Source organism: Phocoena sinus, chromosome 12 (assembly GCF_008692025.1).
Source record: "Phocoena sinus isolate mPhoSin1 chromosome 12, mPhoSin1.pri, whole genome shotgun sequence".
NCBI classification, from domain to species: domain Eukaryota; kingdom Metazoa; phylum Chordata; class Mammalia; order Artiodactyla; family Phocoenidae; genus Phocoena; species Phocoena sinus.
The window spans coordinates 40,222,622-40,239,961 of NC_045774.1; the positions used below are offsets into that span (position 1 = coordinate 40,222,622).

At 40.2% G+C, this 17,340-nt stretch overlaps 1 protein-coding gene across 3 annotated transcripts in view; it reads left to right on the forward strand.

The window, feature by feature from the left end:
* TBC1D32 (TBC1 domain family member 32) overlaps positions 1–17,340 on the forward strand; it is a 209,463-nt gene that overhangs the window by 134,721 nt on the left and 57,402 nt on the right. For all 3 annotated transcript variants that reach the window (XM_032651612.1, XM_032651613.1, XM_032651614.1), the window contains exon 27: positions 4,958–5,083. In XM_032651612.1, coding sequence (XP_032507503.1) covers positions 4,958–5,083 — 126 coding nt within the window. The remainder of the gene's footprint in view (positions 1–4,957; positions 5,084–17,340) is intronic.

Consider the following 17,340-nt stretch of genomic DNA (forward strand, 5'->3'; position numbering starts at 1 on the left):
CCTTGATCATTATGTAGTGTCCTTCTTTGTCCCTTTTAATAGTCCTTATTTTAAAGTCTATTTTGTCTGATATGAGAATTGCTACTCCAGCTTTCTTTTGGTTTCCATTTGCATGGAATATCTTTTTCCATCCCCTTACTTTCAGTCTGTATGTGTCTCTAGTTCTGAAGTGGGTCTCTTGTAGACAGCATATATAAGGGTCTTGTTTTTGTATCCATTCAGCCAATCTGTGTCTTTTGGTGGGAGCATTTAGTCCATTTACATTTAAGGTAATTATCGATATGTATGTTCCTATTTCCATTTTATATATTGTTTTGGGTTCGCTACTATAGGTCATTTCCTTCTCTTGTGTTTCGTGTCTAGAGACGTTCCTTTAGCATTTGTTGTAAAGCTGGTTTGGTGGTGCTGAACTCTCTCAGCTTTTGCTTGTCTGTAAAGGTTTTAATTTCTCCATCAAATGTGAATGAGATCCTTGCTGGGTAGAGTAGTCTTGGTTTCAGGCTATTCTCCTTCATCACTTTCAGTATGTCCTGCCACTCCCTTCTGGCTTGTAGGGTTTCTGCTGAGAGATCCGCTGTTAACCTTATGGGGATTCCCTTGTGTGTTATTTGTTGTTTTTCCCTTGCTGCTTTTAATATGCTTTCTTTGTATTTAATTTTTGACAGTTTGATTAATATGTGTCTTGGCGTGTTTCTCCTTGTATTTATCCTGTATGGGACCCTCTGTGCTTCCTGGACTTGATGAACTATTTCCTTTCCCATATTAGGGAAGTTTTCAACTATAATCTCTTCAAATATTTTCTCAGTCCCTTTCTTTCTTTCTTCTTCTTCTGGAACCCCTATAATTCGAATGTTGGTGCGTTTCATGTTGTCCCAGAGGTCTCTGAGACTGTCCTCAGTTCTTTTCATTCTTTTTTCTTTATTCTGCTCTGCAGTAGTTATTTCCACTACTTTATCTTCCAGGTCACTTATCCGTTCTTCTGCCTCAGTTATTCTGCTATTGATCCTATCTAGAGTGATTTTAATTTCATTTATTGCATTGTTCATCGTTGCTTGTTTCGTCTTTAGTTCTTGTAGGTCCTTGTTAACTGTTTCTTGCATTTTGTCCATTCTACTTCCAAGATTTCGGATCATCCTTACTATCATTATTCTGAATTCTTTTTCAGGTAGATTGCCTATTTCCTCTTCATTTGTTAGGTCTGGTGGGTTTTTATCTTGCTCCTTCATCTGCTGTGTGTTTTTCTGTCTTCTCATTTTGCTTATCTTACTGTGTTTGGGGTCTCCTTTTTGCAGGCTGCACTTTCATAGTTCCCGTTGTTTTTGATGTCTGTCTCCAGTGGCTAAGGTTGTTTCAGTGGGTTGTGTAGGCTTCCTGGTGGAGGGGACTAGTGCCTGTGTTGTGCTGGATGAGGCTGGATCTTGTCTCTCTAGTGGGCAGGTTCACGTCTGGTGGTGTGTTTTGGGGTGTCTGTGGCCTTATTATGATTTTAGGCAGCCTCTCTGCTAATGGGTGGGGTTCCTGTTTTGCTAGTTGTTTGGCATAGGTTGTCCAGCACTGTGGCTTGCTGGTCGTTGAGTGAAGCTGGGTGCTGGTGTTAAGATGGAGGTCTCTGGGAGATTTCCGCTGTTTAATATTATGTGGAGCTGGGAGGTCTCTTGTTAACCAGTGACCTGAAGTTGGCTCTCCTATCTCAGAGGCAGAGCCCTGACTCCTGGCTGGAGCACCAAGAGCCTTTCATCCACACGGCTCAGAATAAAAGGGAGAAAAAGTAGAGAGAATTAGTAGAAGTATGAGGAAAGAAAGAAGGAAAGGAGGAAAGGAAGGAAGGAAGAAAGAAGCAAAGAAGGAAAGAAAGGAGGGAGGGAGGGAGGGAGGGAGGGAGGAAGGAAGGAAGGAGGGAAAGAAGGAAAAAAAGACAGAAAGAAAGATGATACAGTAAAAATAAAATAAAGTATAATATAGTTATTGAATTAAAAAATATTTAGAAAAAAAAAAAAGGGACGGATAGAACCTTAGGACAAATGTTGGAAGCAAAGCTATACAGAGAAAATCTTACACAGAAGCATACACATACACCTTCACAAAAAGAGGTAAAGGGGGAAAAATCATAAATCCTGCTCCCTGAGACCACCTCCTCAATTTGGGGTGATTCGTTGTCTAAAGGAGGGAGGGAAGGAAGGAAAGAAAGAAAGAACGAAGGTAAAGTATAATAAAGTTATTACAATTAAACTTAATTATTAAGAAAAAGAATTTTTTAAAAAAAGTCATGGACGGATAGAGCCCTAGGACAAATGGTGGAAGCTAGAGTATACAGACTAGATGTCACACAGGAGCATACACGTACACCTTCACAAAAAGAGGAAAAGGGAAAAAAATCATAGATTTCGCTCCTAAATTCCACCTCTTCAATTTGGGATCATTCCTTGTCTATTCAGGTATTCCACAGATGCAGGGTATATCAAGTTGATTGTGGAGCTTTAATCCGCTGCTTCTGTGGCTGCTGGGAGAGATTTCCCTTTCTCTTCTTTGTTTTCACAGCTCACAGGAGCTCAGCTTTGGATTTGGCCCTGCCTCTGCGTGTAGGTCGCTGGAGGGCGTCTGTTTTTTCGCTCAGACAGGACGGGGTTAAAGGAGCCGCTGATTCGGGGCCTCCGGCTCACTCAGGCCGGGGGTTGGGGGATGGGGGAAGGAGGGGCACTGCGTGCGGGGCCGGCCTGCGGCGGCAGAGGCAGCGTGACGTTGCGGCAGAGGCCGGCGTGACGTTGCACCAGCCTGAGGCCCGCCGTGCGCTGTCCCGGGGAAGTTGTCCCTGGATCCCGGGAACCTGGCAGTGGCGGGCTGCACAGGCTCCGCGGAAGAGGGGTGTGGAGAGTGACCTGTGCTCGCACACAGGCCCCTTGGTGGCGGCAGCAGCAGCCCCAGCGTCTCCCGCCCGTCTCTGGGCTCCGCGGTTTCAGCCGCGGCTCGCGCCCGTCTCTGGGGCTCGCGCTTCCCGCCGCGGCTCGCGCCCGTCTCGGGGGCTCGCGCCCTCAGCCGCGGCTCGCGCCCGTCTCTGGGGTTCGCGCTTTTAGCCGCGGCTCGCGCCCGTCTCTGGAGTTCCTTTAAGCAGCGCTCTTAAACCCCTCTCCTCGCGCACCAGGAAACAAAGAGGGAAGAAAAAGTCTCTTGCCTCTTCGGCCGGTGCAGGCTTTTCCCCGAACTCCCTCCCGGCTAGTCGTGGTGCACTAACCCCTTCAGGCTATGTTCAAGCCGCCAACCCCAGTCCTCTCCCTGAGCTCCGTCCAAAACCAAAACCCGAGCCTCAGCTCGCAGCCCCGCCCGCCCCGGCGGGTGAGCAGACAAGCCTCTCGGGTTGGTGAGTGCCGGTCGGCACCGATCGTCTGTGCAGGAATCTCCCCGCTTTGCCCTCCGCACCCGTCGCTGTGCACTACTCCGCGGTCCCGAAACTCCCCCCTCTGCCTCCCGCAGTCTCCGCCCGCGGAGGGGCTTCCTAGTGTGTGGAAACTTTTCCTCCTTCACAGCTCCCTCCCACTGGTGCAGGTGCCGTCCTTATTCTTTTGTCTCTGTTTTTTCTTTTGCCCTACCCAGTTACGGGGGGAGTTTCTTGCCTTTTGGGAGGTCTGAGGTCTTCTGCCAGCCTTCAGTAGGAGTTCTGTAGGAGTTGTTCCACGTGTGGATGTATTTCTGGTGTATCCGTGGGGAGGAAGGCGATCTCCACGTCTTACTCTTCCGCCATCTTCAAGGTCCCCCCTTTTTTTCCTTTGTGCTTCATCTAATTTCACTTGCTCACAGGATACTGCATGAAGAGGCCTCACACCCGGCACTTCAGACCAGAGTTGCCAGGGCGAGACGGCTGTGCCGGCGCCTCAGCTTGTGCACGACTGCCCCATATAAAGTTTTTATAAGATATTGGCTACATTCTCTGTGCTGTAATTTTATCCTTGTATCTTACTTTACACCTATGGGGGGTGGGGCAAGATCAGTGAAGGGGATTAAGAGGTACAAACCATTAGTGATTCTTAATAGGTTCTAGATAGTTTGTTCTTGGGAAATAAGTAATGTAGATATTCTAAATGGAAACTATAAAAATTCCATTTTAATGCTGTTCAGTTGTCTTTTACCTAACTTATATTGAGATGCATTTAACATTAATACTCTGCTGTTAATAATATAATTTTCAACAAAATTATCAGCTTTGATATTTCTTGTTTAAAGGTTTTGAGAATCTTTATTAAAAATAATAATTTTCTCCTTTGACTAAATCAGTTTCATTTTTCTCTAGATATTGCTTCTGATTGAGGCCATTTATGGAATATTACAGAATCATTCTGGTCTTGATACTTAAAGAGAATAGATTAGATTAGTACTAAATATCAGAATTATACACTCTTCCAACAAAACAGTTCTTTCCGGTTTGTGTGTATATTAGTGTGCATATGTTTGGTATAATTATATACTCATGATGATTGTATGAAAGAATATGTCTGTAGCTTTGATATGAGAAGGTTTTTTAGTGACCTAATTGTCAAATGTGGAAAGTTGAATAAATTATGATTTATATACTTAATCATATAATTTTATATATGATGACCATGAGGACTGTGTGAGGATATGTAGCTGCTTTTTTAGGACTAAATAAAACCAGTTTAGACCATTGGAATATGTATGTCTTTTTTGTTGTTGTTGTTATATACACTTCTTATGTATGTCTTGATTATGCTCAATTACACTCCTATCTGTGTATATATAGTATATGCATACACACAGGCATACACACACACACACACACACATGCTTTATGACATGTAAGTTTCATGAGGGCAAGTGACCTTGTCTGTCTAGATAAAGTAAAATACTTTTTCTGGAAATTGTAACTGTTTACATAAGTAAGTTGAATACTTATTTTTCAGTGTATCTAGCATGTTTTGTTAACATAACAAGTCATCTTTCTTATTAGACAATGATCTTGGCAAACTTCTGTTGCACTTCAAAATGTCTGATAAGCAAACTGAGTGGATAGAAAACTGCCGAAGACAATTTTGCAAAATGATGAAGGCCAAACCTGATATAATCAGTGGAGGTGGTGAGTATGTTTTAATTTTTGTGAGTTTTTTGGCTTGAAGAGTATATTAGCAGAAGCTGTGTTTTCCTGAAGACTAATACTGGCATATCATATCTAGAATACATGATATTAATTCCAGAAGTCCATTGACTTCTGAGAAATTTGTGGTCCTGGAGAACAAAAATTAAAATTTGAGAAATTACTCAGCTTTCTTTTAGTACTATTTCAGAGGCCTTGGAAGCTAAATCTACCTTTGCCTAGGTAACAGTTTGCTTGGTTTCACCAGCTTTCACCTAGCTATACCATACTGCTATGTTTTTGGAACTTTATTGAATGTTTTGACATATTTTGAAACTCCGCCACATCTAGCCAAATAAATTTAGTGACTTTTAAGGAAATTTGGGTGTGTGTGTGTGCGGATAACTATGTTGTCTAAACCAGCAAGCAAGTTGTTTTATGTTCAGATATTTATATGCGTGCATGCTTCCTAAAATTATCATGTTTTAATTAACATTATCTTAAATAAAGATAGTCTAAGAAAAAGTTCTAATGTCAGTATAAGCTAGATTTCTTGAAAGCTCTAATTTGAGAATGATTGTCCTCTTTATCAGCCATGCTTTATGGTTTTCATGTTTGTATCATTTGCTGTAAAATTAAAAATGGGAAATAAAAATAAGTTTATATTTTGTTGGAGAAATTATATTTTCAGGGAATATGATATATATGGGCAAGAAATCAAACATTATTCTCCAAAATTTTAGTGTAAAATGAGCAGTTCACCTGTTTCATACGCCCCCAAATATTTTAAAAATAGGTATTAGAAATATATATTTATCACTGGTTGCATAATAGAAAATATTTAAAATAGGTTTTGCAAATGCAAAAAGGTACAGAACAAAATGAGAAAGCAGCAGCTTGGAATATTGTTCAGTTTAAACACCCTAAGTAAAGGTGTAGTTTTCTGAGTTTCTCTCTTACAGGGATGGTGATAAGACAAGAGAGAAATCACCTGTTCGGTCCTATCCATGACTCAGAAACAACATAAACAAGTAGAACATTACCATTAAAACTGTGTTCTATTTGGAATCTGGGGCACTTCCCACAAGATTTGACCTTAGTTCTACATTACTCTGATACCGTGTCCACTGTTAGATTTTGAGCTACTTTCAAAAGTAGATCTTGACCTCTCTGCCCAGCAAGGTCTAGTAGGTTACACAAAACTCAGTTACTTTTAACAGCAACTTTATAAGATAGTCTGCATTTTATGGATAAGGAAACAAAAGCCAGGAAATGTTAGATAACCAGCTCAGTTCACAGTGGCAGACCCAAGAAGTGAATTCAAGCAATCTGAATCCAAAACTCATGCTTAGTATCAGTTTGCAATACTACCTCTTTGCACCTTCTCTTCACTACCTAATATTTTCCACGTGGGAGGCAAACAATATTTATTAAGTAAACCCAGGTGAGCGTGATACTGATTGAGATAGAAGATGATAAAAGTTTTTAATATCTCCAGTCTCATAGCATACTTGTTTTCTGTCTATAAGCTAAGATGAACTAATTTGGGGGGTAAGCTGCAGAAATACTAAACAAATAACTGCTTTTGTAAGGCAGGCATGCTTATTTGTCTGTGTGCATGCACATGTACGTCTGGCTCTATAATCTGGTTCAACTTGGGTTTTTTTTTTTTGGACATCTTTATTGGAATATAATTGTTTTACAATGGTGTGTTAGTCTCTGCTTTATAACAAAGTGAATCACCTATATGTATGTGTATATACATGACTCTTTTTGAATTATGGTTTGCTCAGGGTGTATGCCCAGTAGTGGGATTGCTGGGTCGTATGGTAGTTTTATATTTAGTTCTTTAAGGAACCTCCATACTGTTCTCCAGAGCGGCTGTATCAATTTACATTTCCACCAGCAGTGCAAGAGGGTTCCCTTTTCTCCACACCCTCTCCAGTGTTTGTTGTTTGTAGATTTTTTTTGATGATGGCCATTCTGACTGGTGTGAGGTGATACCTCATTGTAGTTTTGATTTGCATTTCTCTGATGATTAGTGGTGTTGAGCATCCTTTCATGTGTCTGTTAGAAATCTGTATATCTTCTTTGGAGAGATGTCTATTTAGGTCTTCTGTGCATTTTTGAATTGGGTTGTTGGCTTTTTTGATATTGAGCTGCATGAACTGCTTGTATATTTGGAAATTAATCCTTTGTCAGTTGCTTCATTTGCAAATATTTTCTCCCATTCTGAAGGTTGTCTTTTCGTCTTGTTTATGGTTTCCTTTGCTGTGCAAAGGCCTCTAAGTTTCATTAGATCCCATGTTGAACAGTAGTGATGAGAGTGGGAAACCTTGTCTTGTTCCTGGTCTTAGGGGAAGTGGTTTCATTTTTTCACCATTGAGGATGATGTTGGCTGTGGGCTTGTCATATATGGCCTTTATTATGTTGAGGAAAGTTCCCTCTATGCCTACTTTCTGGAGGGTTTTTATCATAAATGGTGCTGAATTTTGTCTAAAGTTTTTTCTGCATCTATTGAGATGATCATATGGTTTTTCTCCTTCAGTTTGTTAATATGGTGTATGACATTGATTGATTTGTATATATTGAGGAATCCTTGCATTCCTGGGATAAACCCCACTTGATCATGGTGTATGATCCTTTTAATGTGCTGTTGGATTCTGTTTGCTAGTATTTTGTTGAGGATTTTTACATCTATGTTCATCACTGATATTGGCCTGTAGTTTTCTTTCTATGTGACATCTTTGTCTGGTTTTGGTATCAGGGCGATGGTGGCCTTGTAAAATGAGTTTGGGAGTGTTCTTCCCTCTGCTATATTTTGGAAGAGTTTGCGAAGGATAGGTGTTAGCTCTTCTCTAAATGTTTGATAGAATTCACCTGTGAAGCCATCTGGTCCTGGGCTTTTGTTTGTTGGAAGATTTTTGATCACAGTCTCAATTTCTGTGCTTGTGATTGGTGTGTTTAATTTTCTGTTTCTTCCTGTTTCAGTCTCGGAAGGTTGTGCTTCTCTAAGAATGTGTCCATTTCTTCCAGGTTGTCCATTTTATTGGCATAGAGTTGCTTGTAGTAATCTCTCATGATGCTTTATATTTTTGCAGTGTCAGTTGTTACTTCTCCTTTTTCATTTCTACTTCTATTAATTTGAGTCTTCTCCCTTTTTTTCTTGATGAGTCCGGCTGATGGTTTATCAATTTTGTTTATCTTCTCAAAGAACCAGCATTTATTTTTATTGATCTTTGCTATTGTTTCCTTCATTTCTTTTTCATTTACTTCTGATCTGATCTTTATGATTTCTTTCCTTCTGCTAACTTTGGGGGTTTTTTTTGTTCTTCTTTCTCTAATTGCTTTAGGTGTAAGTTTAGGTTGTTTATTTGAGATGCTTTATGTTTCTTGCAGTATGATTGTATTGCTATAAACTTCCCTCTTAGAAGTGCTTTTGCTGTGTCCCATAGGTGTTGGGTCATTGTGTTTTCATTGTAATTTGTTTCTAGGTATTTTTTGTTTTCCTCTTTGATTTCTTAGTGATCTCTTGGTTATTTAGTAGTGTATTGATTAGCCTACATGTATTTGTATTTTTTATAGATTGTTTTCCTGTAATTGATATGCAGCCTCATAGCATTGTGGTCAGAAAACATACTTGATACAATTTCACTTTTCTTAAATTTACCAAGGCTTGTTTTGTGACCCAAGATATGATATATTCTGGAGAATGTTCCATGAGCACTTGAGAAGAAAGTGTACTCTGCTGTTTTGGCAGGGAATGTCCTATAAATATCAATTAAGCCCATCTTGTTTAATGTATCATTTAAAGCTTGTGTTTCCTTATTTTGTTTCATTTTGCGTGATCTGTCCATTCGTGAAAGTGGGGTGTTGAAGTCCCCTACTATGGTTGTGTTGCTGTTGATTTCCCCTTTTATGGCTGTTATTATTTGCCTTATGTATTGAGGTGCTCCTATGTTGGGTGCATAAATATTTACGACTGTTATTTCTTCTTCTTCGATTGATCCCTTTATCAATATGTAGTGTTCTTCTTTGTCTCTTGCAACAGTCTTTGGGTTTTTTGGGGGATTTTGGGCGGGGTTTTTTTTTGTGGTACACAGGTCTCTCACTCTTATGGCCTCTCCCATTGCAGAGCACAGGGTCCGGATGTGCAGGCTCAGCAGCCATGGCTCACAGGCCCAGCCGCTCCGCAGCATGTGGGATCTTCCCAGACCGGGGCACGAACCCATGTCCCCTGCATCAGCAGGTGGACTCTCAACCACTGCCCCACCAGGGAAGCCCTAGTCTTTGTTTTAAAGTCTATTTTTTCTGATATGAGAATAGTTACTCCAGCTTTCTTTTGATTTCCATTTGCATGGAATATCTTTTTCCTTCCCCATACTTTCTGTATGTGTTCCTAGCTCTGAAGTGGGTCTCTTGTAGACAGCATATATATGGGTCTTGTTTTTGTATCCATTCAGCCAGTCTATGTCTTTTGGTTGGAGCATTTAACCCACTTACATTTAATGTAGCTATCGATATGTATGTTCCTATTACCATTTTCTTCACTGTTTTGGGTTCGTTATTATAGGTCTTTTCCTTGTCTTGTGTTTCCTGCCTAGAGAAGTTCCTGTAGCATTTGTTTTAAAGCTGGTTTGGTGGTGCTGAACTCTCTCAGCTTTTGCTTGTCTTTAAAGGTTTTAATTTCACTGTCGAATCTGAATGAGATCCTTGCTGGGTAGAGTAATCTTGGTTGCAAGTTTTTCCCTTTCATCACTTGTAATATGTCTTGCCACTCCCTCTGGCTTGCAGAGTTTCTCCTGAAAGATAAGCTGTTAACCTTTTGTGGACTCCCTGTATGTTATTTGTTGTTTTTCCCTTGCTGCTTTTAATATTTTTTCTTTGTATTTAAGTTTTGATAGTCTGATTAATATGTGCCTTGGCGTGTTTCTCCTTGGCTTTATCCTATGTGGGACTCTCTGCGCTTCCTGGACTTGGTTGACCATTTCCTTTCCCATGTGAGGGAAGTTTTCAACTATAATCTCTTCATGTATTTTCTAGTCCCTTTCTTTTTCTCTTCTTCTGGGACCCCTATAATTCAAATGTTTGTGTGTTTAATGTTGTCCCAGAGGTCTCTGAGTCTGTCTTCAATTCTTTTCATTCTTTTTTCTTTATTCTGTTCTGCGGTAGTTATTTCCACTATTTTATATTCCAGGTCACTTATCTGTCCTTCTGCCTCAGTTATTCTTCCTTTGACTCCTAGAGAATTTTTAATTTCATTTATTGTGTTGTTCATCATTGTTTGTTTGCTCTTTAGTTCTTCTAGGTCCTTGTTAAACATTTCTTGTATTTCCTCCATTCTGTTTACACGATTTTGGATCATCTTTACTATCATTACTCTGAATTCTTTTTCAGGTAGACTGCCTATGTCTTCTTCATTTGTTTGGTCTGGTGAGTTTTTACCCTGCTCCTTTATGTGCTGTTTGTTTCTCTGTTTTCTCATTTTGCTTTTCTTACTGTGTTTGGGGTCTTGTTTCTCAGGCTGCAGGTTTGTATTTCCCATTGTTTTTGGTGTGTGCCCCCAGTGGCTAAGGTTTGTTCGGTGGGTTGTATAGGCTTCCTGGTGGAGGGGACTGGTGCCTCTGTTCTGGTGGATGAGGCTGGATCTTGTCTTTCTGGTCATCAGGCTCGTGTCCAGTAGTGTGTTTTGGGGTGTCTTTGACCTTATAATGATTTTAGGCAACCTCTCTGCTAATGGGTGGGGTCATGTTCCTGTCTTGCTAGTTATTTGGCATAGGATGTCCAGCACTGTAGCTTGCTGGTCTTTGAGTGGAGCTGGGTCCTAGCATTGAGATGGATATTGCTGGGAGAGCTTTCACTGTTTGATATTATGTGGAGCTCGGAGGTCTCTGGTGGTCCAGTGTCCTGATCTCGGCTCTGTCACCTCAGAGGCACATGCCTGACACCTGGCCAGAGTACGAAGACCCTGCCAGCCACACAACTCAGAAGGGAGAAAGAAAGAAAGAAAAAATAAAAGTAAAGTTATTAAAATAAAAATTTAAGTAATAAAAAAAGAAAAAAAAAGCAAGAAGGAAGCAACCAAAGAAAAAACAGATACAGCAATGATAAGCGCTAAAAATTATACTAAAAAAAAAAAAAAAGGACAGGCACAACCCTAGGAGAAACGGTAAAAGCAAAGCTATACAGGCAACATCACACAAAGAAGCATACACATACACACTGACAAAAAGAGAAAAAGGAAAAATATACATCTCTATATTAAAAAAAAAAAAAGGAAGAGAGCAGCCAAATCAATAAGCATATCTACCAATTATAATAAATTCTAAATACTGACCTAAGATAAACATGAGACCAGAAACAAATTAGCTGCAGAAAGCAAAACCGAAGTCTACAGTTGCTCCCAAAGTCCACCGCCTCAATTTTGGGATGATTTGTTGTCTATTCTGGTATTCCACAGATGCAGGGTACATCAAGCTGATTGTGGAGATTTAATCCGCTGTTCCTGAGGCTGCTGGGAGATTTCCCTTTCTCTTCTTTGTTCGCATAGCTCCTGGGGTTCAGCTTTGGATTTGGCCTCGCCTCTGCGTGTAGGTCGCCTGAGGGTGTCTGTTCCCACCCAGATAGGACAGGGTTAATGGAGCAGCTGATTAGGGGGCTCTGGCTCAGTCAGGCCAGGGGAAAAGAGGGGTACGGAATGGGGGGCGAGCCTGCAGCAGCAGAGGCCAGCATGACGTTGCACCAGCCCGAGGCGCACCGTGTGTTCTCCCGGGGAAGTTGTCCCTGGATCACGGGACCCTGGCAGTGGCGGGCCACACAGGCTCCCGGGCGGGGAGGTGTGGAGAGTGACCTGTGCTTGCACACAGGCTTCTTGTTGGCGGCAGCAGCAGCCTTAGCATCTCATGCGCATCTCTGCTGTCCAAGTGGATAGCCTTGGAGCTCGTTTAGGTGGTGCCCTGAATCCCTTCTGCTCGCACACCCTGAAACAATGGTCTCTTGCCTGTTTGGCAGGTCCAGGCCTTTTCCCAGACTCCCTCCTGTCTAGCTGTGGCGCACTAGCCTCCTTCAGGCTGTGTTTACGCAGCCAACCTAAGTCCTCCCCCTGGGATCTGACCTCCGAAGCCTGAGCCTCAGCTCCCAGCCCCCACCCGCCCCTGCGGGTGAGCAGACAAGCCTGTCGGGCTGGTGAGTGCTGGTCGGCACCGATCCTCTGTGTGGGAATCTTTTCGCTTTGGCCTCCGCACCTCTGTTGCTGCGCTCTCCTCCATGGCTCCAAAGCTACCCGGCTCCGCCAGTGAAGGGGCTTCCTAGTGTGTGGAAACTTTTCCTCCTTCACAGCTCCCTCCCAGAGGTGCAGGTCCCACCCCTAATATTTGTCTCTGTTTTTTACTTTTTTCTTTTGCCCTACCCAGGTACATGGGGAGTTTCTTGCCTTTTGGGAAGTCTGAGGTCTTCTGCCAGCATTCAGCAGGTGTTGTGTAGGAGTTGTTCCACATGTAGATGTATTTCTGATGTATTTGTGGGGAGGAAGGTGATCTCCATGTCGTACTCCTCTGTCATCTTGAAAGTCTCGGTCAACTTGGGTTTTAAATATAAGCAATCTACAGTTATCAAGAACCAAAGATTTTAAAATTATCATTACCTATGCTGCATGTTCTCCCCAAAATCTCTACCTAAGACTCTGCAGTGCACAATAGATACCATGTACCTTCATTAATATTTTTTCATAATTATAATATTGAGTGAATGAATTCGTCTTAATTTCTCTATAAATTATACGATCTGAATCCAAAAGGAGGTAGACAAAGGAAATTCAGTTAACAAGAAACTTATTGAGAACCTACTTGTTGACTCCCTGTTCTGCTCCCCACTATGGGCAGCTACTGTCCTTTGTAGGTAATGGTAAGGAGGGGGCGAACAATCCATCAGTAGTCTTCCCAAATTGATTTAAACCCAGGGCATCTAAACAGCTATCAGGAGAGAAAATTTCCAACTTTCTCTGGCTTGAGCTCCTGCTGTTTCCAGAGTTTTCTTTTCCGGGTTTTAGCTTTTAAGAACAAGTGAGACAATGTAGATGTGTAATTGCCTAACATTCCTGCACTCACTTATAATGAGTCACTCGGAGAAGTGATAGATTATATGACCCAGAGCTCACAGGCCGAAGTTAATTTTTTTAAAACATGAGTTAGATTTTTCCTTTTCATGACCTTATTTTTGGTCTGTGTGTATTTTCCACCCTACCCCCAACTATATCTGAGACCTTTTTCCTAGCATAGAACTAACGAGGACATGTTCCCTGAACCTCTATAAATTTCCTTCATTTTCATGTGTTTATTTCATTCAGCTCTGGGAGAGAACATAGTTTCTTGTCAGGAAGGTCTCTGTAGGTCTGATTGACTTCTAGTTTCCCCTGAATTTACTAACCTAGCCTCTTGTTGTCTATCCATTCTAAACATTGGATTCCATCATCAATTGCACGTTTAATTTCTTCTACTCTTATATCTGTCTTTGTAGAGTTGTCTCCGTATAAAAAGAAGCTTCTATTTCTCACATTATCTTCTAATCATTGTTTCCCACTAATCTTTTATTTGTGACCTAATAATTAAATATACAATTTTAAATATGTTCCAAGTATGTTCTTCCTATTTCTGTTCTCTAATATTGATAATATAGTTTATAACTGGAATTCTAGTGTAGGATTCATATAATTTGAGTTGGTCACTAGATAACATGTACAACATGTGTGATAGACAGTGTTGGAAACTGGTATGCTTTATAACTATAATACATTTTGTATAACTGTATACTTCAAATGCTCAAATTATCACAACTTGGACTCTTAAGAGTTTTTGTTTAAGCTGGCCTCTTTGTCCTTTAAATTTTAATTTATTTTTTCTGTTTTCCTCTGAAAGAATCCTGGCATAGTAACAGCAATGAGGTCATCTAGACTCACTTTTTCGGCTCCTAAACATAGTTCAAGGGATTCTGGTTCCTTTCAGTGGGGAGAATAACATTAGGGGCAAAATTTGAGCAACAGTGTGCATTAGGTGCCTCCACATAATCACTTAGGATAAGATGACATGAGTCAAGTGTCCTCTTTAAAAAAAAAAAAAAAAAAAGTGGGGGCTGTATTTTTGTTTCAAGTTTACTTCTGGCTATATATATTTTTTAATTTTCCTCTGAGCATTTAATCTAGTTTTCTCATTTTGTCCTGCCATTTAGATTTTATCTATATGAGATGCCATGGAAAGTATTAAAATGTATTCTTCTTGCATTCTCTTTTCTTACTGCTGTCACTAGTATATACCTAGTACAGTAATTGAAAGAAACAGCCTGGTTCCCTTTGACTTCTCTCTTTCTTTCATCCTCTGACTCTCATGTACTTGGTTACCATGTCTTAGAGTTTATTCTTAATTTTTTTTTAATCTTTCTTTCTCATCCATGTCCTCTGCTACTACTTTAATTCAAGTATTAACCATTTAGCAACTAAATTATTGTGTGAAATACATGATCATTTTAGGAAAACTAGAAATTATAAACAAAATGAAGAAACTGATATTTACCTGTAATCTCTGAAGGATAAGGTTAGCACTAAGTTAATTTTAGCCAAAAAGATTTAATACCTACCATACTATTTTCTTTTGCCATTTCACTCAATACAGTATTGTACAGAATTTTCCATGTCAGTGAAAGTGCTTATACAAAGTAATTTTTTTAAATATCTTTTTTGGAGTATAATTGCTTTACAATGGTGTGTTAGTTTCTGCTTTATAACAAAGTGAGTCAGTTATAAATATACATATGTTCCCAAATCTCTTCCCTCTTGCATCTCGCTCCCTCCCACCCTCCCTATCCCACCCCTCTAGGTGGTCACAAACCACCTAGCTGATCTCCCTGTGCTATGCGGCTACTTCCCACTAGCTATCTATTTTACATTTGGTAGTGTATATATGTCCATGCCACTCTTTCACTTTGTCAGTCTACTCATTTATCTATGGATCTGATTCCTATAACACTTTCCTTTATCTCAGTTGGCCCCCTGGGATCCTAGCCAGTTACTGTTTCAAATATACAGTAATGAGACCAAAATCTTTAATAATTTAGGTTATCTGATAATATCAAAGCACTAGTAAATCACTTAAAAAAAAGACATATACAGCCTGCTATAAGCAGAAACAGAGACATTAAAGCTCATGAAAGAAAGCATAAGAGGTGCTATGATGATAAAAGCCTGAGGCCTGAAAGGAGGATCCCTAATGGCTGATGCTAAAGGGGCAAAAGCATCAATTCCTTTGTTTTTCCACTCACTTTAACCTTGTGAGCACCATCATATATCGTTATTGGTCTAGCCTTAATTGCATTCTTCGTGTGGTATTTGCCCATCGTGTGATTCTTTTACCAAAGCTCCTTTTTTCATACACCCTCTTCTTGGCATAATTAACCAAGGGAAAGAGGAATTCAGCACAATTTCTAATCCATCACCTTCTGAATCCTTCTGCGCTTCAGCTATACCATAACAACTCAAAGTTGTTTTGTACCCATGGACTTTAAATTGGCCTGTCTTCTATCTACTTATGGTTATAAAGCAGTTGTACTTGATACAAGCAGATAATTCTCTAAGACTCAATATTAATCACATGAATAATATAAGAATAAAGAATGATTTCAAATAGGCTAAGAATAAAAAATTTTTTACGTGTGATTGTCTAATTTATATGATGGAACTTACATCCAGCCTTTAAGGAGTCTAAACATTCATAATGAAAAAAGTACAGAGATAATTTCTACTTTTAAAAGATGGAGTAGATGATCTTTCCCTTTTCCCTCATCCTGTGTACAGCTAAGATTTCTGGATATCATCTTATGTTTTATATGTGACTCTGGAAGATGGAGAGAAGGCAGACTGGCTAGGGACCTTGGGACCTAAGGAACAACTCAGAGGTGATGTTTCTTGGGTTTTCTTTTTGCCTTGTATATCCTAGGCTGAGTAATTAAGATTGCCAACAGATGCAGGAAGAAAAATGAGGGCTGGGCAGTAAAAGCCTGCTCTCTCTAACCAAAGGACCAGGAAAAGGGCAGTCTACCAAGACAAAATTTGTAGATAGTGACCACTTTAATCCAGACAAACACCACTTTAGAAAATATTGCCAACAAGACTTGGGGTTCAGCCTGGACTTCCATTCTCAGCTGCCAGTAATGAGGCACCCCTGCCTCTCCCTGGTAGGATGGTATCGGAGGAGACCTAGGTAGAGAGTTAGGAATTTCACCATCACCCAATGGTAATAAGGCCACCGTCTCTCCTTCCCCTCCACACATGTATTTGTTTCACACATGAAACAAATTTTAAAATACAAAGTGTCAGCAAAGAAATATATAAAGAAAACCCAAAAGGAAATTTTAGAACTGAAGAATTCCATTCCCAAAATAGAAAGCTCAATGGATGGGCTCAACAATAAAATAGAGGGGACAGAGGAAAGAATCAGTGAACTTGAAGATATTAAGAGAGGAAATAGACTGAAAAATTTTTAAAAAAGATTGAATCCCAAAGTCCTGTGGAACCATAACAGAAGATCTAACATTTGCGTCATTGGAGTCATGGAAAGAGGTTGGAGCTACAAATGTATTTGAAAAAATGATGGCTGAAAACTTTCCAAATTTGGCAAAAGACCTAAGCCTGTGGATTCTAGAACCTCAAAGAGGGTAGACCCAAAGAAGTCCACACCAAGACACAATACAGTTGACCCTTCAACAACACAAGGTTGAACTGTGTAGGTCTACTTATACACAGACTTTTTTTCAGTAGTAAATACAGTACTAGATGATCTGAGGTTGGTTGAATCTGTGAATGAGGATAAGGAGGGCTGACTATAAATTATATTGGGTTGGCCAAAAAGTTTGTTTGGTTTTTTCCATAAGATAGCTCCAGTGGCACTTAGTTGTCTTTAACTTCATTCGAAACAATTTTGTTAGACTGTATTGTGACAGCTGTCACATCAGCGTGCATTGAAAAACAAAACTTATCAAAACTGATGAATTTTTGTGTAGCCATTTTCATATTGAAGATGAAAGAAAAAAGCCACATCTTCGGCTTTATTTCACAAAAGGTAAAAACCCAACCAAAATGCAAACAAAGATTTGTACAGTGTATGGAGAAGGTGCTGTGACCGATCGAATGTGTCAAAAGTGGTTTGCGATGTTTCATGCTGGAGATTTTTTTCTGGACGATGCTCTAGGGTCTGGTAGCCCAGCTGAAGTTGATA